Source organism: Oxyura jamaicensis, chromosome 15, assembly GCF_011077185.1.
Source record: "Oxyura jamaicensis isolate SHBP4307 breed ruddy duck chromosome 15, BPBGC_Ojam_1.0, whole genome shotgun sequence".
Classification (NCBI taxonomy): domain Eukaryota; kingdom Metazoa; phylum Chordata; class Aves; order Anseriformes; family Anatidae; genus Oxyura; species Oxyura jamaicensis.
The window spans coordinates 6,079,412-6,101,459 of NC_048907.1; the positions used below are offsets into that span (position 1 = coordinate 6,079,412).

General features: G+C 38.5%; 1 protein-coding gene across 1 annotated transcript in view; it reads left to right on the forward strand.

The window, feature by feature from the left end:
- The window catches only part of MED13L (mediator complex subunit 13L), a 200,046-nt gene that overhangs the window by 145,029 nt on the left and 32,969 nt on the right, over window positions 1-22,048 (forward strand). The window contains exons 7-17 of the mRNA XM_035340127.1: window positions 1,556-1,701; window positions 2,961-3,155; window positions 3,531-3,722; window positions 8,130-8,292; window positions 9,136-9,240; window positions 11,745-12,473; window positions 13,608-13,830; window positions 14,542-14,647; window positions 15,049-15,173; window positions 16,590-16,689; window positions 19,784-20,004. Coding sequence (XP_035196018.1) covers window positions 1,556-1,701; window positions 2,961-3,155; window positions 3,531-3,722; window positions 8,130-8,292; window positions 9,136-9,240; window positions 11,745-12,473; window positions 13,608-13,830; window positions 14,542-14,647; window positions 15,049-15,173; window positions 16,590-16,689; window positions 19,784-20,004 — 2,305 coding nt within the window. The remainder of the gene's footprint in view (window positions 1-1,555; window positions 1,702-2,960; window positions 3,156-3,530; window positions 3,723-8,129; window positions 8,293-9,135; window positions 9,241-11,744; window positions 12,474-13,607; window positions 13,831-14,541; window positions 14,648-15,048; window positions 15,174-16,589; window positions 16,690-19,783; window positions 20,005-22,048) is intronic.

The following is a 22,048-nucleotide window of genomic DNA, read 5'->3' on the forward strand; positions in this document are numbered from 1 at the left end:
AAATCGCTTTGCTCTCTCCTTTAGAGAGGCTGACCTGCTGCACACAGAACTCATTGCAGAGATTATCCTCCTGCTTGATCTTACACCAGATTTCTCAGCCTTTTGTATTTAGTAGGATCTTCTTTATATTCAAGGCTATTGTCCTTTGTCAGGGAAGTAATGGGTTTCGATGATATAGTTGGTCTTTTATTTTTGTGTTTCTTGGATGCACACAATCCGTTCTTGTTCGTTGGTTTTTCCTTTAACATGGGGCAAGAAAGATGGACGGGTAGGAATACCTGGGCCTGTTTTGTTCCTCACCTCCCAGGAATTAATGTGCAGTTCACTTCTACAACACTGATGATAATGTGCAATAACTTGAAATTTCTTTCCTTCGTGAAAACGGAAATGTACAAAACCCATGATCGTATTAATTTCATCGTATTAAATAAATGCCACAAAGTGCCTCTGGGTACAGAACGGTAGCACCAAGGAAGTCTCGCTGCTCTCTTTCACTTTAGGAACATTTTCTCTCCAGATATTCTCAGCTGACCATTTTCTGTTTTCCTCTGGAAATGTTTGAGGCTTACAGACGGCTAACTTGTGCTATGGGATGAAAACTTATTCTACATGACGTGTGGAATCATACCGGGGTTTAGTGAGATGCAAACAGCCTTCTGTCCCAGCCCATCAGTGCTTTGTTTAGAAAGAAGCGACAGTAGTTGAGCAGTTGGTCGTATTAAATACTGAAGCCGAATTGCTGCAGTTGCCTGTGTTAATCCTTTTTGGTCAAGGTAGTTAAGAGGTGGCTTGAAAATGATGGCTGGTCCCGTGGCAAAGCCAGCAGCTATAAAACTCTGTGCAGCTATTGTACCAGACCGAAACGTCACCGCATCATTACCACTGCAGCTTTGTAGATTTTTTGCTGATCACAATGATAAAAAGCATGAGACACGGCTGTTCATTTTTTTCTTGTGACTTTGTTGCAAGGGATATGCAAATGGTTGGCAATGATGGGAGTTACTTAATGGGTAGAATTAAGTAGGAAAGGTTTAAATAGCATTCACTTTAAATCAAGTTTAATCATCAGTAGCTGATCCATTGTCCATCTTAGACCATTGCCAGCTTCTTGGAACAAGTGCTTTTATTTCCTCTAATGGAGGTTCTCATGAGGTGTTGTACAAACATCTTTCCTGTTCCTTCCCTACTCTAATTCAGCTAGAATCAGTTTCAGAGTTAATTTTGAAGCATTGCCTTTTCTTTCTGAAGACCCTTATTTTTACCTCTTAAATCCTGGCTAAAGGCCTGTTTGTTTGTAATGATCTTATTATTTGAAACGGGCAGGAAAATGCATCTTTGAGAGAGGTGCCAGCACTGTTAAATAGCTGTCCAGGGAGAGGGCATTCTGTCGTGCAAGGTCATCAGTCATTCCTTGACACCACGCTCAGTAGCCACAAGTGACAAACCCAAAGAGTGTATTTTGAGCCAGTTTGGCCTCTGAGGCTACGAATCACTCCTGTGAGTTCATTAACATGCTAATTACATTTGTTTCTTTTTTGTCTCCCTGCATCTCCAGTGAACATTTGTCATGTGCCTTCACATTCTTTCTTCATGGGGAAAGCAATGTGTGCACCAGTGTGGAGATTGCTCAACACCAGCCAATCTACCTGATCAACGAGGAGCATATCCATATGGCCCAGTCCTCACCATCGCCATTCCAAGGTAAGGGTGGTCGTTTGGGAACGTCATGTGCTTATCCTCGCTGCTGTGTGGTTCTTGGTGATGTTATCTTCAGAGATGAATTAAAATAAGATTAAGAAATTCTTCAAACAGCTTAAATTTCTTTCCAGGAAATTGTGGACATGAGGGGAAATGTTGCTAGGACCTCAAAACTATGGCTAGCCGTGAGCGGTCTGCAAATTTTCCAGAGCTTTCTGTTCATTAATAGTGTTTCTGAAAGTATGCATATATAGTAAATAAAAAGAAGCGCACATTTTTTGTTAGAGGACTTATTATTTTAAAACGTGAGTGCACTGATTCCATTTTCTTGCATGGAGTCTGGGTCAGTGGGTTCAAACCCATAACTTTAATACTGCAGGGATACAAACATTAAGGAGGGTTGAAGGTACATCAAAAAGAATGAGAAGTCGGATTTTATATTTGCCAGTGTAAGAAATTAGGGTTTTACAGAATTAAGTTACAGCTTCTTAAAATCATGATGCAATTGGACTGCAACTCTCTACCCCCCAAGTTTAGAATAATTCAGTCATTGAGTTATACTGTTATTACAGCCTGAAATGGTAATTTCAAAGTAATCAAAACAAGAGATCTTTATAAAGTTAAACATTAAAAAAACACCCAGAGATTAGAAAATGAGTGCCTATAGTAATTTTTTTTAAAAATGTTTCATTACAAAATGTGAAGTTTTGGCTGAAGTGTAGACACTTAAATCATTTAAGATTTTATTTCAGTGAGCTAAGTTGATTAGTCTCTCAAATCAAATATGACTAAAAGCAAAGCTGAGTCTGAATAGAAGTATCTGCTGTAGAGCAATTAGTTTTCCCTGTTTGTCACGGCTGTAGCCTTCTTCAGGTACTGTTGTCTCTATCCTTTTTAATGCTGAGAAGGCCCTAGCACCAAGTGTTCTGGTGAAAACCCTGTTGTTGAGTCTGTCTCCCATTACTTCTGTATACCCTTTGTCATAGTGCGTGTCGTTCCAGTACATTTGATAACTTTGGTGTATCATCAGTCTAAACTGCAAAATGAATAAAAAAAAAAGGAAGTTTTTTAGCTCAGTAAGTGTGCTAATACAGAGTCCTGAAGCTTTAAATTCATGCCCTTACCTGATTTTGCAATGGCTTTTCCCTGAAGACAGCTCCTTAAATCAGCACACAAATGGAATAGCAAGTCAAGCTAGGCACAGAAGGGCTGATATGATTGAAATATACATGCTGTAGGCACTGTGGTTTCTTTTTTTGCAGTTTTGGTGAGTCCTTATGGTTTGAATGGTACACTCACGGGCCAGTCATATAAGATGTCAGACCCAGCAACGCGTAAGCTGATGGAGGAATGGCAGTATTTTTACCCTATGGTGCTGAAGAAAAAAGAAGGAATGAAAGAGGAAGAAGAGCTGGGATATGACAACGATTTCCCTGTGGCAGTTGAAGTCATTGTTGGTAAGTTTCAGTATTCTGCCTGAAGGATTTTCTTCTTCCATGTGCTTAAAAAAAATCTAATTAATCAGAAACAGCTATTATAATTTTCCTATCTTCTCTTGTAGCTCTCTTGACACCGGAACATCTGACTAGTTATCTTGCCTCAAGCTTCTTTATTCCCTGTATCCCACATGCTATTATTCACATTATCAAGCTACTTGTTTCATCCCTGTACTGGTTGTAGAGGGTTGAATGTTTATTAGTATGTGAAATTCGTTAGCTCTTTGTATTTCAGATATGTTTTGTCTAACTGACATTGAACACAAGTGGAAGAGACTAGGGCTGCTGAATATTACACAGTATGTTTAAGACTTCGGTTTTTCCATTTCTTTGTAGGTGGTGTAAGGATGGTGTATCCTTCAGCCTTTGTTCTCATCTCCCAGAGTGACATCCCCGTGTCACAGAATGCTGCCAATACTGGAGGCCATATAAATGTGGGACAGCAGGGACTTGGGAGCATGAAAGATCCTGCTAGTACCTGTGGGATGCCACTCACTCCACCCACTTCTCCAGAGCAGGCTGTTATGGGTAAGCAACACGCCCAGCAGGCTGGAGTCATTCTTCCATTTTTGTGTAGCTCATGGTGGGAGGAGAGTGTTGATTCATTGTTGTACAAGGGTATAGCAAACATTGAGGAATATGCAGCTCATTCTGTACAGAGATAGAAATAGAGCATTTAACTAGTTACTTGTGTTGGTGGAATAAAAATTAGCAAATACTAGCTACTGTTTTTACCCACAACAGTTGAGTTTTAATTAGGGGCCAGTCAAAAGAAATGCACAAGTCTCTGGAACTGGTGACAGAGAGCTGGGCGTCCCAAATGGGGTCAGATATAGGCATGCATCATCTGCAGGTGGCACACAGAGCGCTGCGTTATACCTGCATTGTACCTATTTTGTCTGGGTGGAGTATGCCCCTTTCAAGCGATTGGATCCATAGTAGTTGTAATTTTGGAAGCTTTCCAAATATTTGGTAGATAGGGTGCTAGATCCTCAGTATTTTGCTTCATAGAAATAAATACTTACACCCCGTTGCTCCTCAGAAATGAAAATAATAAATATACAGTCTGTTGTCATCTGGGATGCAGATGAGATCATCACATTACTTGTTGTTAGGGTAGTTACGCTGCAACAAATTCAGGATTGCAGTTTCAAGTGAGGACTAAGGAACAGAGGAGTCATACATTTGTGTGCAAACAAGGACTTTGGAATAGAGGAGTCAAATGTATGCTTGTGTGCAAACATCTACGATGAAGAAGTAAAAGAAAAAATGGAACTATCTGATACAGGAAAAAACTTCTGACTTTTGTTCAAAAATTGTTTTCAAGGCATGTTTATGGCTAATTTTTTCTGTATAGCTTGTCTTCTGAACATGTTTTTTATGAACTTGCCAATTACTAACAGAATCACAAAATAGTTGAGGTGGGAAAGGACCGCTGGAAATCATCTCTTCCAGTCTGCCTGCAGAAGGCAGGGCCAGGCAGAGCAGGCTGCTCAGGACATCCTCCAGTTAGGTCTCCAATGTCAGACACTTCACAGCCTCTCTGGACAGCCTGTTTCAATAGCTGACTGCTTTCACAAGATAAAGTAATTTCTCATGTTTAAATGCAATTTCCTGTATTTCAATTTGTGCCCACTGCCTCGTCTCCTTTCAATGGGTACCGCTGGCTGTATCCTCTCTGCTCTCCGCAGCAGGTATTTATCCACATTCCTCCCCCAGCTTTCTTGCAATTGCCTTGTAACTTTTCTTAATAATGATTTCACAAGCACTGGCACGTTTTATGCTTTGCCAATGAAAATTTTTTGGAATTGAGTTCTCAGTTCTCAGATTTTCTCACTTAGCAAAATGATAGATATCACTCCCCACTGGACAGCCTTCTGCCAGAGGCCTCTCAGAAACATTTCAGCCTTCATCGCAGTGGAATCTTCAATACACATCTGTCAAGGAGCATCTGTTCATGCTGCCCACAGTACATGAGCAGAATAATGGATTTAAACTTTATTCTTGAAAGTATTTGAAGCAGTTGCGAAACACTAAATACACATGAGGGTACTTTTTTGAACTTGTTGATTAGTGTCTGCCACGACAGAGCAGTAGGCGTGTCTGAGACGTGAAGTTCCTATGAGTTTCTGGGAGAGTAAGCTCCCAGATGGGGCTAAAGAATCCTTTCAGTACCCTTGCTGAGGTCTAAGGAGCTACTGGCCTGGCTTAGCTCTTTCTAGATACTTCTGTCAGATGAAGAGGATCAATCTTGATGCAAAGCCCAGGAAAATCATCATCATCTCCATTGCCATGAACAGTGCTTGTGAATGAATACAATAAAAAATACACCGTATCTACTGCTAATAATTCCACTCAAGTAGAATCTGAGATATAAACTCACCTTGAATAGTATTTTTCAAGGCAATTGATAGTTTAAGTAAGCAAAAAGCAAGTTACTTTATTAGTAACTGAAGTTTAACAATCTACTTCTAAATAATCTAGAGATTATTAAAGTATCTGATGCAGATTAAAATGTGAAAAATTGCCATTGTATTTTTAAATTTTTCACATCCCTGTGAAATTCTTATAATATCACAAGCGAGTTCAATGCTTATAAGCTATTAACATCTAAAAAATGTTCATACCGTTTGATCTGGCACCCACAATTTCTGCCAGATTTCTGCTGTTGGTGAGGGCAATATGAAACTGGTGCCTCCCCGGTGACTGACGAAAGGATTCCGTTATATTGTATCATTTACCATTTTAAAAGACCTTGACAAATTGGAGAAATGGATTGGAAAAACATGGCATGCTGATCAGAATTGGTAAATGGGATACATAAACTGGGTTAATCTGAGGCACATGAATAATCCTTCAGTTCTGCCCCGGACTGGTAAAAATGCGGTTGTAGTTCCGTGTCCAGTTTTGAGCACCATTATTAAACAAAGATGTGGACACACTGGATGGAGTCCAGAAAAGCACAGTACGAATGGTTATAGATTTTGCAAACAGGGCCCACAGGGAAAGATGGAAAGAATTGAGGTTGTTTAGTCTAGAGAAGAGAAATTTGAAGGAGAGACAGTGAAACAGTTTTCAGAGACATAAAAGGGAAAAAGACTAATCTTTTCTCTGCAGCCAGTAAGTAATGAATCTAAACTAGAGCAAAGCAAATCTAGGTTAAACATGGGGGAAAACTTTCTCTGAGTAAGGATAATTAAATGTTAGAATAAATTGGCTGGTGGGAAGCTACCATTAGCAGAGAGGTGTGGGGGTTGTTTCTTTCTTTCTTTCTTTCTTTCTTTCTTTTTTTTTTTTTGCTTTTCCTTTTTCTTTTTCCTTTTTTCAATTGAATTTTTGATCAGGGATGAAATGGGATAGACTAGATGATCTCTTCAGGTCTCTACCAAGCATACTGTATATGATTGGGTCTAAAGTATGGAACAAAACAATTTGCCACTGAAACTAGGGAACGGGATTTTTTCATGTGTAGGAACAGAGTGCAGCAGTGGGATTGCAAAGTGACCCCTGGTGAGTGGCTGTTTGCCTCCTGTATAATTACACCATTATATGACAGTTATTTGGATGTATGTGTGTGTTCCTGGATCTTGTCAGTGATTTCCATGGCTAGAAATTAGCGTCAGAGTATGAGAACAAAATGTTTGTGCCTGCAAAGTGCCATTTCGTGCTATGGCACATCTAGTTGCACTGTGTGTATAAACATACTACAGAATTTTGGAAAGCAATAGTTAATGCACTCAAATGTAATTTCAAAGCTCTGGTAGCCCATTAGTTATCCTCCCTTACCTCCTATCCCCCCCTTTCCATTGCACTATTTTTCCTAACCACCACTTTTAACTGTCCTGCTGTTAACTTACGCAACGTGTATGTGTGCACGCTGTTTGTTCAAATATACACAGCCCCTCCTGAAAAGGAGGGCAGATTTGCTAATTCTTGAAGTTTTGATCCAGGTTTTTTTTTTTTTTTTTCATTAGCAATGTGTCATGTTCACAAAGTAAAACATTTGAAAGCCAGTGAAACAAATTGTCAGAGCCTCTGGCCTCAGCATGTCTGGGAACGTGTTTCTGACTGCCTCCTTTTTATTAGAATTCTTTGCCAAAAGAGAAGCAGGAAAGTTCCGACTGGAGGAAATAACTGCAAGCATGGAGAATGAGAGAAGATAGAGAGTTAGGCAGCTTGTGTGCAATTTTAAAAGGTATATTTTAAAAAGTGACCTAGTAGAGATCAGCAGAACCGCCTTGTGAGGTGCAGTGATGTATGGCAGAGAATACTTTCAGCGTTTCATTCTTAAGGCTTTTTAATTTGAGTCAGGCAGAAGGACGAAGTGTTCTGTACACTGATTTGACCTTGTTAAAATGCGGCATATCCTTACTTAGTTTTCCATCCAGAGCACAGAATACAGCTTTACTCAGCTGCCCTGCCAAATGAGCCTAAAGCTCCCTCTGCTGTTCCAGTTTGGGTTTTTAAGGATGACTGGATTAGACTTCCGTTAATATGAATAAAAACATATTTCATAGTAGAGAGAGAAACATCTGCTTATTTATCAATAATATCAATATTTATCGATAAAGTTTCTGCATCACAGACAGAAAGAAACGAAGTGTGGAATGTAAATTGGAAATTTCAGGTTATTAACTGTTGGAGTTATATTTTCACTTATCTCTTCGATAATCATGCAGTATTATTGAGAATCTCATGTATTACATTGCTAGTGTACACTAATCAGTTGTTGAACAATTTCTGTAATGTACACATCCAAACTGTAGCAAGTTTTGATTCCGATATTTCAGTTCAAGCCTAACTTAAAGAAATAGTATAACACTATTCCATTCATCTCTTCATTGAGGTTTTATCTTGAGTATGAATAACTGGTTCTTGCTTTCAAATAGTATACATAAATCATGCTCTAACATTAATTCTTAATTTTTATTCCAGGAGAAAGCGGATGCTCTCAGAGCAGTATCAGCCATTCAGCTGTACAGGAGGGGACAGTCAGTGTACACAGTCCAAAGAAATCAAGCAAGATTACTCCAAAATTTCACAATCATATGGTTCACCGTGTCTGGAAGGAATGCATTCTCAACAGGCCACAGTCCAAGTAAGGCAGTACTCCTGATTTTTATTATTATTATTATTATTATTAACACATAATATGTAGTTGAAATTTTAATAATTGTGCCTTAGATAATGCTATTCCTGACAGACTTTTTTTGACGCTAATCAAAGCTAATTATGCAGAACAGCATTATCAAACAAAATTTGTTACTGCATTCAGCTGAAAACTCCTAACCCTATTAACATGGTATTTGCTCTTGTGTGTCTTAATTGTGGTAGGCTTTGAGGTTAAAAATCTATAGTAGGTGCCTTCAGCTAGATGTTTTCAGATTTAACGATTGCAGTGTCTTGCTCCAGTTTTAGTTCCTAGACTACAAGTAGTGAAGAACAAAGAATATACGTTTGATATTTAGCACCCTATGGGTAATATTTGTGAAGCATTACATTACATATGCTGGACTAAAATTCCAATCGATAAGGATACGGTAAAGGATTTCTGTTAGTATTTTATGCCTTGAATTTTAAAGTCTATCCATGGCATGATGTGCCCTGAAAATCCTTATTTTTTCAGTATTTCCATAAAATTTCCTCGTTGGATAGGTCAGAAGAATTTTCAGGCACAGTTTAAATTGCTTGACCCTCATTTCTTGTGTTCAAACTCCAGACAAAACTGTCTGTTTTAGAGCTGGTAACATCCTCCCATGCAAATCAGACTGTGAGTTTCTAGGTGTACTAGAGAGAATTACTGTTAAATACAGAATTCTATTTTAAAGGTGAAGTAGAAGAAAGTAATTTATTTGAGGCTAACGTGAATTTATGCATGCGTATTTTTTAAGTTTTGTTTTACACAAGGTGGTGATTGCTAAAATAATTGTTTATTCTTCAGGAGGAGTCAAATTACAACTGCAAATTTGGAAGAGGAAGTTCCTAACAATACTGTTTCTTGGGATTTTGTGGATCCAGTCCAAAGAGTCAGTTGTTCTTGTTCCAGGTGAGCTTCAAAGACAGTAAGGGTTTCTTATATTGAAAGAGCATGTTTGATTCAAACAGAGGCATGCTTTTCAAAGTGAGTTATGTTTTAGCTCCAAAACAAGGAAACTAATACCAAAACTGTGCACATCAATCACATCCAGGTGACTAATAAGCATCTGTTGTCATTGTCCACTTGCCACACTTTCCACCTTAAGTGGAAAAATGATCCCAGACTAAAGAGTGGGGACTAGAATCACTCAAATATTTCTCATTTGTAATGAGCTCATCCATCAGGCTTTTCAAATAGAAATGCTGATCCTGCCATGCTGAATAAATCCTTTGGTATCTTGTTTGGTTCGTTTTTGTTGTTTGTTTGTTTTGTTTTGTTTTGTTTGTTTTACTACAACAAGAAGGATCTGTGCTGGAATTACAGTCAATACAGTGGCCAGTGATGTGGCTGAAATTATTCTCTAAACCAGCTTTTTGGCTGGTTTAGCCATAGCTGTTCTGTTGTTGTTATTGTTTTTTTGTTGTTGTTGTTGTTCTGTTTTGTTTTTTGTTTTTTAATAGCAGGGCAAGCTTGAGAATAATGCTGTAGTTAGTGATATTAAAATGAATGTATTGTCTAATGTATTGCCAAATCTTTAAATGTGTTACCTGCCACAGCAGTCTCTGTAGAGCTTTCTGTATAGATTTGGCTGTCAGAGAAATTTAGGAATATAGCATTTCCAGATCTCTGAAGGCTTGTTGTTTAGAAATTTCCATTGTACAAAATGAAATGAAGCATGATTGTGTCCTTGTACCTTTTGTGTTTGACTTCTCATGAAGCAGGTTCTTCTTTGTGTATTTAGAAGAAGAGATAAAGGGATGCAGTGGAACTGTGTGTCATGGAAAGGGCAGAGCGTTCAGTCTGGACAGACTGTGATGTATTCTAAGTGAAAGCATTGCTCTTCTGCAGCCTTTCTCTTTCCTCTTGATTACTTATTGGCTGTAGATATGCTTAAGAACGTGGAACAGATAAATGTTTTGTTGAGATACCGAGCACTTTCTGTAGAAAACTGAAGCGCAAACTTCCCTGGAAAGCTTGGGGAACCGGTAATGGAAGTCTGAATCTATAGATAGGTTCAGCTGCATTTCACACAGTTTCTTAACACCTCCACTGATGACTACATCATGCTGAAGGTAGTAAATACAGCAACAGGGAAATTCAAACATTATGTTTGAAGTGAAGGAGGAACCTGATTTTGAACAGCAATAAATGTGTGCCATGCAGTTCTCTGTAGAGCTGCAGAAGCTGGACAGCTACGGTCATATGAATACAATTGTTTAGTCATCACATGTGCCCATGTACTGTATAAATGCAAGCATAAATATGAAGATATGATCTTAAATACAGAGTCCTAAAGCATTGTCAGATAGCAGCAAATTCAATCTTCTGTAGACCAGCTTTGTGTGTAGAGTAACGGACTATTTTTTCTGGGGTCATGGAGTTCTGGGGTCACGTTCATGTGGCGAATGATAGAGAATCAGCTCAAGGAAATGCTGTAAGCACGTGCTTAAGGCAAATCTTCAGTTACTAGGGCATTAAGTCTGCATTATGGGTCATTGCATCTAAGGACCACCTATGGCACAGAGAACTTGCAACGTTTCCTGATAACACAAAGAAAAAAAACACAAAGTTAGGACAATACCACACAACATAGGTAACCATCTAAGGAAACAGGAAAAAGATGTAGTACAAGTAGTTGTGCTTTGTACCATTTGACAGCCACTGTGTACTGTAAAACCTGGATGTTTTCATAACCAAGTCATAAAAGCAGAATGGGTTTTCTTCACTCTTTTAGTCTGCCTTATTCGAAAGAACGTAGTTTATCTCGTCTTTGTGAATAAGAAGCATATTACATGTTTTGAAGGTTTTTTTTTCTTTACTAGATATTGCAGTTTATAAACAAAAATGGAGATGGAGTGATTCATGTTTCCTTCATATATATATGTGTGTGTGTGTATATATATATATATTTGACTAGTTATACTTACTTATTTACCTGATCTGGAGGAAACTGACGTGAAAGCACTCTGCTGTGTATTGCCTCTGTGGACTAAAACAACTCAGATCTGTATCTTTTGTAACAGATGCTCAGCAGAGTACAAGAGCAGTGGTGTAGTTCCACAGCAGTCATTTTATTGAAAGGCTATCTTTCTTAAGGGTAATGAAAACAGTAGCCTGTTTTTTATTTTATTTTTGTCATTACCTTCTGATCTGAGCACTACTGAGCTTTTGTAAACATTAAATCTTCTTTGCTTCAAATCCTGCTTTCTGGAGACTGTCATTCTCCATTTTATAGGTCAGAGATGCTGCAGCCAAGTTGGATTGAACAGCCTGGTGCAGATCCATGTGACTTTTGCAGAATCTGTTAAAAGATCAGGAATGGATTCAGATTCTTGATGCTATCCTTTTTTTCCCCCATTAGATCAGATAACTGGATAAACCATGAACTGAATTGCTTTTGTCTCTGTTTTCAGGCACAAGGTTTTCAAACAGCGTTGTGCTGCTGGTTCCAGCCGTCCCCCAACGATAAATCAGCCAGGATTCAGCGTGGGAACATCGTCATCTTCATCGTTGCCACCTCCTGCCTCTTCAAAGCACAAAACAACAGAAAGACAGGAAAAAGGAGATAAACTGCAAAAAAGGCCTATGATGCCATTTCACCATCGGCCCTCTGTGACTGAAGAGCTGTGCATGGAGCAGGACACGTCAGGGCAGAAATTGGGATTAGCAGGAATGGATCCCTCTTTAGAAGTCCCTAATTCCAGAAAATACGAGAAGCCGCTATCTATACCTGCTAGAAATCCAAGCAAGCAAATTAATATGAATCCTATGGATTCACCCCATTCCCCTACTTCCCCTCTGCCTCCCACACTTAGCCCCCAGCCAAGAGGTCAGGAAGCAGAGAACCTGGACCCTCCTTCCGTACCTGTAAACCCAGCACTCTACGGCAGTGGGCTGGAGCTGCAGCCGTTGCCCAGCTTAGAAGATAGGACAGTTCTTGTTGGACCGAGGTTACCTCTGATGGCAGAGGTCAGTGAGACAGCATTATATTGTGGGTTAATTCAGAACAATGAGTCACTAGATATGTGGAGGACCTATAGCGTCCCCCCGAGCGATGATCCAGAATTCAGGCCACCGGATCTTCCATGTGAGAGGTATGATTCCAAGATGGAAGTCAACTCGGACAGCACTGCACTGAAAAGGTAAGAGTGAAAATTGATCTGAATGCTGCTTTTATTACATTAAACAACGATGAAACTCTGCTTTCAGTTGTAAGCATGTGATTCACTTTTGGTATCAAAAGCGTAGGGATGAGGCGGGTATAGAAGACAGGACCTCTCCCTGGTAATTTTGTGCGACAGGGATATTTGGAAGGAAAATAACCAATGAAGAGAGATTTTTAACAGCAGCTTTCTCATCTAATTTCTTTGCTCCCAAATAAAAGTTCTGCAGCAGGTAGAAGGCTTCACTGTAGCATCAAAGGCAACATGTGCTGGAGTTAACATTAAATACTCAAGTAGAATTGTGCTGTTGTAATACATGTTGTTTTTTCATATCTGGCCTTCGTGAAAAACTGATGAATCTTTTTTTGTAACCTATATTAAAATAATTGAGCAAATGTAAGAGATTTAATAAGCTTATAAAAACAAAACCTGTGCTCAGTTCTGCAACTTTACAGCAACATAGGTGTTTGGTTTCAGGTAGTGAGGCGCTGTTTATGGCACTGGAGAGGCACTTCAGTGTGGTTTCTCCAATTGTGTGGTTTTAAAATTGCACTGTACCCCACGCTACCTAATGTTAGGAATTTTCAGCTTTTTTTGTGTTTCCTTTTACGCAAAGGTATTTCATATCAACTGTAGCCTGAGTATCTGAATTAATTACATGCAGGCTTAGAAATGAGTTTTGCATTCTGACAATGTGTAGAAAAAATGCACGGAAGAGTAGTTAATGAAAATGACTAAGCTGGAATTAATTGAAGAATACTTTTTTAGTTATGACAACATCAATTTTGATGATTACTGTGGAACTTGCTAGGCTGAAAAGGTTATTTGTGTGTACTTCAAAGAACATTGATTTAGTGACAAGTTGCACTCTTTTTTCATTGTCCCAAAGTAGAAGTTCCTATCACAGTGGGGTGCTTGATACTAAATGTAGGCAAATGCATCCTTTATTTGAGGAAACATGTATTCATGTTATATCAAAAAGGATGGGGTGAGACGTGCTGTATTTGTGTGTGACACCTACAGATCTTAAGAGCTGTTGTCTTTCTCTGCTGCAAAAGGTATGCTTGGTTTGTTTCATTGTGGCTTTGTTTGCTTGTTTATTTTTACTTCCAGGCTCTTAGCACAACCTAATAAACGGTTTAAAATTTTGGAAGAACAGAAACCAGTGCAGTCACTGAACTATCTTGATCCCTTGCCTCTAATGCAACAACCAGGAGAAGGCTTGGGAGATGCTAGTGACCCTTACACTTTTGAAGATGGCGACATAAAGTACAGCTTCACTGGCAATAAAAAATGCAAACTTGGGGCGGAAAAAGATCCTTTGAAAAAGAACAAGGTAACGTAAATCCAGAGTTCTTGTCATAAATGTTCTCGCTGGGGTGATAGTACCATTGCACACTATTTGCTCTACAGCTCTCAGGAAGACACAAACCTGTTACACAGGGCACGCTCAGAGGGATTCTTTCTTGCACAGGCTCACAGGAAAAAAGTCCATTTCAGTGTGGTATTCTGGAACCAGCATTTGCTGGCATCCCTCTAAACCTGTGTCTAGATGAAAACACTGCTGTTGCAAGGAACGCCTACTCTTTATGTATATTCGGCTTGACCACAGCATGTTCCAGAATTAAGCCAAGAAATAAAATAATTCAGGCCTTATATTCACTTACAGAGACAAAAGGATTTGCTGGGCATTTTTCTTACTTTCTTGAGCTTGACATAACACCTCACCGCAATGAAATTTGCACTTAAAATTCTAGATGTGTTTTCTAAAGAAATCAAGGTAGCTAACTTCCTGCACTGCCCATTGAAGTTATCTGATGTGTGTGGAATCCTTTGTAAATCATATACTATGTTACTTGTTTTTCCTGATACTAAGATAAGCAGCAGACAACTGTGTTCTTTTCCTTCTTAAAATGTTTTGTACTTCTCAAATCATTGAATCAAGAGCCCTGAATTTAGCTTGACATAGGAAAGCCAATGATACAACAGTCATTCTTATATAGATTGAATTCAGATCCATTAAAAATTCTTGTATTTTTTTGTATAGTCAGAAGATGGAATTGGAACCAAGGAAAACCCCACAACAGGTCATTCTACACCAGTTCCTGATGGAAAAGATGCCATGTCTATTTTCAGTTCTGCACCTAAGACTGGTGAGTAAAATCTCTTAATTCATTTCTGCAAAGCAAAAATACTCAAAGCTACACAAAAAAATCCCAAAGAAAAGAAATGTATACTGAACACTGTACTATAACATGAAAGTTACAGACAGCCTCTGGTGTGGAGCTTGATTCTGCTTGTCCTTCTTAGAACAACATAAATATTTTTTTAAATATTAAAGTTTAGCAGTAGCTACCTTTGTTCTTTCCCAATCAACTTTGCTTAAAACTTGACTGCAAAGCTATTTCTAGTCTGCATCATAGAAGAAGAACCTCAGTGATCCTTGCTTCTTCCCTGTTTAGAGTGAGAAGTAAAATTGAAAAAAAAAAAGGCAATTTTGTGGTTTTGAAGTTTGCTGCTATTTTTCATCCGTTCTTTCCATTCCCTTTGACAGATGCCCGACAAGACAATGCTGCAAGCCGAGTAGGCTCTAGTAGCCTCACACAGGTGACAGATCTGGCACCGTCACTTCATGATCTAGATAATATCTTCGATAATTCAGATGAAGACGAGCTTGGTGTAAGTCTTTGAATGTTCTGTGAATTTAAACCCTGTCAAATGGGAAAAAAAATCAGCAGAAAGATGCTGTAATTGTAGTGGGGAGCAGTTATCTCTTGATAGATAGGAGGGACGGTTCCCAGGGCAGGCTTGGTTTTTAACTAGGAATAATTGAAAGCAAACAGACGTATCCTGCAAAAGAGAGAAATCATCACTGTGTGCGGTTCGGGAATATTAGAAGATCAGTTAGGTAATGTCAAAGCTTGTGTCATCTGACATTTTTTTGGTCATGAAGAGAACCTCTATACTGTGAGGAAAATCAGCTAACTTGCTTTCACAGTCATCTCCGAGACAGGCAGTAAGAGTAACTCCATAGGTGAAGCAATGCAGTTGCCTTTTGAGTGCATTAGATCTAGTTGAGTGTCTTTAGATTTTTGTCAGTAGTTTGTGTTTCTGAGAGCTGTGGGAATGATTCTAGTTTAATTGACTGATGATTTGTTCTTTTACTGTGTTTGAGAAGCTGCACAAAGGAAAAATAAATCCAAATTTATTTAAGTGATTCTTGGAAGCATGTTTCTTTATATGTCTGTGAGCAGTTTATTCTGTGCAAAGAAGACAAATTAGGACAAGGAAAAGCTGATTTACATTGATAACCTGGAAAAAAACAAGCCAAAAAAAAACCACAAGACTCATGGAAATTTGAATTACTTCTTAAGCATAATAGCCATATTGTTACAAAAGATGATCCTAAACTGACTGATGATAAATAATATGGCTTAAAACTGTAATTCCTGGTTCTTGGCAGTACTTTTCAAGTATACCACTTTATTTACTGTTTATTTACTGTTATTTACCCTGTTCTGTGGTTTCACACAAACTGCACTTATGATGTCACCGTTAATATACCAGAGAAATATTTGTCAAAAAACAAACAAACAAAAAAAAAACCACAACCTTTTTCTATGAAGTTGGCTTGGGTGAACCTCATTTCTTCCTGCCTTAAAACTCGGGATGTGTTCAGCTGCACCCTGTAGTCTCTGTTGATGGCATTCTTACTCTTAGTGACACGTCCTCAGTATTCCTCAGTTCTTCGTATTACTTTAGAGTAGTCCAAACATGGAAGAAAGAGTAGTCACGTGAATTTCAAGCTCAGTGTTTTTGATAATGATTTGTGCACATACAGATACATTTGTGTTTCTATGTGTCTGTGTGTGTGTGCACAAATATTTCACAGACTTTTTTTGGATTTAGTATTGAAAGAGGGGGAAAAAGAAATCCAAATTCCTTAGTGGAGCAAGATGGGAGAGTAGAAAAGTACAGTTTTGGTTCTTCTGTTTTTGTGAAATCTCATTCAGAGAGTTTTAAGAATTTTTAATAGCTTGTGAATTTTAATATTTCATATGTTTTTAATATGCTATGTAATTATTCTGCTTCTAGGCTGTATCACCAGCTCTTCGGTCATCAAAAATGCCTGCAGTAGGGTCTGAGGAACGCCCTGTAGGGAAGGATGGTAGAACAGCAGTACCTTACCCACCAAGTAAGTAGCAACAACTCATCACGGCTCTGTTGACAGTCAGAATTTCCTTAGAGCGACCACACTCCCTCTTTTGTAGGAGGTCTGTAATGTCACCTTTTTCAGAACTAAGAGCTAGTGTGCTTATTTTGTGCTGTAATTGCTGGATGCCAGTATTAAAAGAGGATAAGCGTATTTTAATGAAAACAGCGGATGGTAATACAGACATACATTTTTAATGTGTCTACAGAGATCTAAGAAGCTCTGCTTCTGACACTGTTGTCTTGGAATAGAAGCACAGAAGGGAGTTGTTAAAAATGTTCATTTGGAATCTAGCCCTGTATCCTCAGTTCGGTGTTTAAGCTCATTTAGTCACTTACACCATTACCATATGCATTTTTAAGTATAAATCTTTTGTTACATGTCTGTTCAGGATTTAAAGCTGTGACTTACCAATTGGCCATTATGGTGCAACCTGTCTTGGTAGAAAACTGCATTCAACGTGTGATGAATTCAGACTAAAATCGCTTTCAGGATTTAATCTAGGTGTGGAAGAATCTAGAATACAATGGAATAGAAGTACTGGCTTCTAATTTAAGACACATCGTAAACCTCTTACAAATGCTCATGGTAGATGGGATGCTTGCGCAGGCACTACACGTGTAATACAAAGAAGGGTATAGGAGTGCAGGAAATTTAGAAATAAAACAGTACACTGAAAATGCATTGAGCAAATTAAAACAATAGGGCTTTTTTTTAAGGACTGTGCCAGCAAATATTGGGAATAACTTTTACTCTCTGGGATGTATAGGTTTTCTTGCATTATTTATGTAGGTGGTATTTCTCCTGAGAGTTGTGTGTATGTATTTGTGTTCGCGTGTGTGTGAGGAGGAAGGTGAGAATTTTTTATGTGATACTAACTGATCAGGTTATGAATTACAAATTACTTTGTGGTGAGAGGGGAGATTTTTGTAGCTGCTATAAGCAGAAATCAAATCTCTCTGCAAATCATTCTTTAATGCCTTCTCATTAACTTTAGCTGGTAATGAGGACAAATTGAGGGGAAAAAATACAGTGTGAAGGAGATGAGTCAGAGTTTTATGGACCCATAAAAGCCGGGCTGATTTACTCAAATGTAGAAGTCTGAAGTATACAGAGATTGGATTTTGACAGGTTTAGTTGATCCATAGCTTTTTTAAATATGCAAAGCTTTTTCAAGCATAACACATGTGAAAATGAATAATGATAGCCTGTTGCTGTAGGGTTGGGGGATTTTTTGTAATTAAACTTTTTTTTTTTATGACTCTGCATTGCAGAATTTTGCTAACTGGGGCTTGAATGTGAGCAAGCTATATAGTATAGAGCTGTGTGAAATAAGATAGACTTCACTTCTGTTTTGTAGCCATCTCCCCTCGACTCCAGCTGTTGAGGCATAACAGTATCTGCAGGGAACTGAAATGCCTTATACATCATAGTAAAGTCCTACTGACTATGTTGCATTTTAACCTTCTTTCCTATCCCCTTTCTCTACTTTCTAAAGCACCCATCTCTTTGAAAAACAGAGGCAGTACTTAATCCCAGTGGCATCCTGAAGATTACACTTTATACTAGCATTGCCAGTTATTTACTCTGCTACTTGAGGTTGTGCAAGACTTGGGTTCAGCTTTGACTGTTGTAATCACCAGAACTCCATTTTGGGAGGACTTCATTTGTTCAAATTGATTAATTTTGTCTAAAGAATTAAATAGGAGACAGAAGGTCTGTGCACAAAAAAAGAACAAAATTAATGTTTTGGCTCTGTTAAGGTAGAGTGGAGACAAAAGTTGAGGCTGCAGCATCCTACAAAAACGTACTGTTTGCTCTTTGTGTGTATGTACTTATAATCTATATATAATTTTAATTCCATCGCTTATTCCCTTCCTCTCCAATTAGTTTTTGAGACTTGTACTGTTTCACCAGTTTGGATTTCCACAACTCAGTGTTTTCCAAGTCAGCAGTCAATCTCTATTTATTAATACATTTTCCATAATCCTTAGACTGCATACAAGTATGTCCTTGTGTCCTATCAGCTACAACTGAGTGGTATGTATAGGTATGGAAAAGGAATTGGGCATTTAGTCTGTCAAAAACAGTACTTCAGAAGAGACACCTACGGAAATATGCCCTGCTCTAATTGGAGTGTTTTAACAATGAATTCACCAGAGTGATTGTTATGTCCAGAGAATAACTGTCCTAATTCAAGTAAGGAAAAGATAGCACGTGTTCTGAATGCTAAGCAAAATAAATATGGAAGCTGGTAGCCGGAGGGAGAAAGAATGTAGGTGGTGGAAAATACAGGCTTTTGTTCTGACTTCTGTTTGATTGTACAGACTACATTACATTTTATTAAGCATTTCTGGTTTCTGTTTTTTTTTTTTTTTTTTTTTAATTTAAAATATGTGATGGAGTTGTGTTAATATAGCAAGAGGAAATTTAGAGATTTTCCTGGCTTAATGTCTTGTGATGCACAATCATAATTTTGCAGCTTTCTCTGAGAACTGACACTTTTGGATGTCTGGCAGGCTGATTCCTAAGCAAAATCACCAGTGTTTGTGTTAGCAACAGTAGCTTGCCTTTTTGTCAGGAGTTTTGTTGCTATGGACCAAATGAGGCTGCAATGACTGCATGTCAGTGGAAAAATGGAGCTAAGTGCACACTAATTCCAAAAGTCTCTCTCTGCTTTAGGATTCGGAGTCAGCTCTAAAAAAGGGAAGAAACTATCCTGTATCTGCTTAGTAACAGCTGCTGGGGTGAACTGTCCATTAGTGTCAATTAATCTCTTCTATTAAGATTTTTTGGTTAAAATTTTTATATTTAAAGTTGTATATCCACCAGTTTGCTGTTTGTGCTGAACAGTAAGTTTGGAAATTGTCCCTAGCAGTTTTTGAAATGCATCCCTTGGAATTAACTTCTAGTCTAGAGTTATACTGGCATCAGACCTGTAGAAAGTCTGTAGAATCTTTACGAGGTTTTACCTGACAAAATAAGAGCTCGTACTGAGTCGTCTCCTTTGTTTTATTGGACTTCCATGAGAATTTATATTTGAATGACTAACGGTGCATTATTTCATCATATTTAGCCGTGGCAGATCTCCAAAGGATGTTCCCAACACCACCTTCTTTAGAACAACACCCTGCCTTCTCCCCGGTAATGAGTTATAAAGATGGAATAAGTTCAGAGACTGTGACCACCTTGGGAATGATGGAAAGCCCCATGGTCAGCATGGTTCCAACACAGCTTGCTGAGTTCAAAATGGAGGTGGAAGATGGATTAGGTAGCCCTAAACCTGAAGAAATTAAGGTAACAAGCTGCACATGTGGTGTTCTCATCTTCTCACCTGTGTATGTTTTGATTTTTACAAACAAGTTACTTGTAGTGTGCCTGGCAGACTGCTTTAACAAATGTGAATGAGATCCATATAAAGTTTATATTGGTCTTTAGTTGGAAAAAAAACTTGTCTAGTAAAAGAGCTTTTAATTGTTTCTCTGATTTTAACTGTAGGCATTTTTCTTCTCATATGATAGGTATAATTTGATGTTTGTAATGTTTTTGGGTGCTATCAGGAAACAGAGTATTGTATGTGAAATGAGCCCTCTGCCTAACAAAGAATGAACGTATTTGAAAAACATGGTACTTGTGACTCTGTGGCTTTTAAATGACTTATTTCTTCAGATAATTTTTCTGTAGCACCTTTTATGTATAGCCACTCCTTGCTGCCAGTCTCTGGGGATGCAGCTAGGATAAAATCATGCATGTAGAAAGGCTGCCTTTTTCTCTCTGAAATGTTGCCTTTTTTGGTTAGGGTTGAAAATCACTGAGAAAGCCCAGGGGTTGAACTTGCTCTGTTTCTTCTTCAGCTGATGTTACTTCACAAGTTTTAAGGCCAGATGGGACCATTCTTATCTGACTTTCTGTATAACACAGGTCAGGTAATGTCACATAGTTACTCCTCTATTGAGTCCTATAGTATATCTGAGTAAAGAAGTATTTTTAAATGGGGACTCTGCTACTGGGTACTAGTACTCACCTCCCCTGCTTTACATATCCAGATGTATCCATTTTTCCATAGCATCACATAAAAAGACTTAACATAAGCACCCAGTCTGCATTGATCTGTATTTCATTGTTCCATCTTTAGCCCAGGTTAACAGGTAGGTTACAGTCATTCTGCCTGATTGTGTACATGCTGCATTACTTAACTTGTTTGGCCAATTTTTGACACTTTTGTTGGAAGTTATTTCTATTATATTTCCATGTGTATAGCTTGAGGGATTTTTTAATTTAAAAATACACATTTCCTTTTTCTGCAGCAGTGCAAACTTGTTTGTACGCAGGTAATAAGTAGACAGATATACACACAAGAGCTCTGTCTTCCTAGTATTCCCTAACCTTTGATTTTATAGCCCAAATGCTCTCCTTCAGGCCCACCCTTTCCTTAATCTGCCACAGCCTGTTCCTTCTATTTCAGCAGACATTTCTTTTCCCCAACACCACCTACCTCCCTTTCATTTTGTGCTCCTAGGAATTAGCTGAGGGCTTATTTTTAAATATCCGCACTGCTGAGTGAGCTATGCACATAAAGAACTTGCAGTTGCATGGACAAGAAGTGGCTATAACTCAATATGGGAATACTGATATATAATCTTGCCTGAGTGTAAGTGATTTAGTCAGCTATGAAAGAGTAAATTTTCCTCTTAGGCAGTATTGCTGTAACTTAAGGCAGACTGAAAGTAAAGTACAGGCGAGCCACGGGGGGACTTTCTCTGTAAGAGCGTTCAGGTACCTCCATGGGAGGAGGTAGGACAGATGGTTGCATTCAAAGATTACAGCTCCATATTATGATAAATTGTGTCTAGTCAGATCCAGGCGTTACCAGCTCACACAAACAATGCAGTTGAGAAAGAAACTTTGCAGAAAGGTAAGGAAGTGAGTTAGCAGTGGCCCCCTTCTGACGAGTTACCCACCTGGAAAATCAGGCACTTAGCAAGTCTGCTGTGTTATTGCAAGACCTCTTCCTCCTTCTCTCCTAGCTTGGTAACTTGAAGGCATGATGAGAAAAGGCATCTTAAAGGCTTTACTGATACTCTCTTTGCATAGTTTGTGTGTCTATCAATTTGGATATCATCATAGAAGCCTGAAATAAGCTTTTAACAAGGTTTGTAAGGCCTTGCCTTGCCACGGACCTTGCTTTGTTTTATTCTGTTTGCAAAGTAAACTATTTGCTAGCAGTAGGATAATTTGGCCTTGGTAAGAAAATCTTTACTGTGATTTGATGAGCTGAAAGTTTGTGAGTGGGAACAGAGTTTAGGATGTCATTGATACTGAAGATACTTTAATCTCCCTC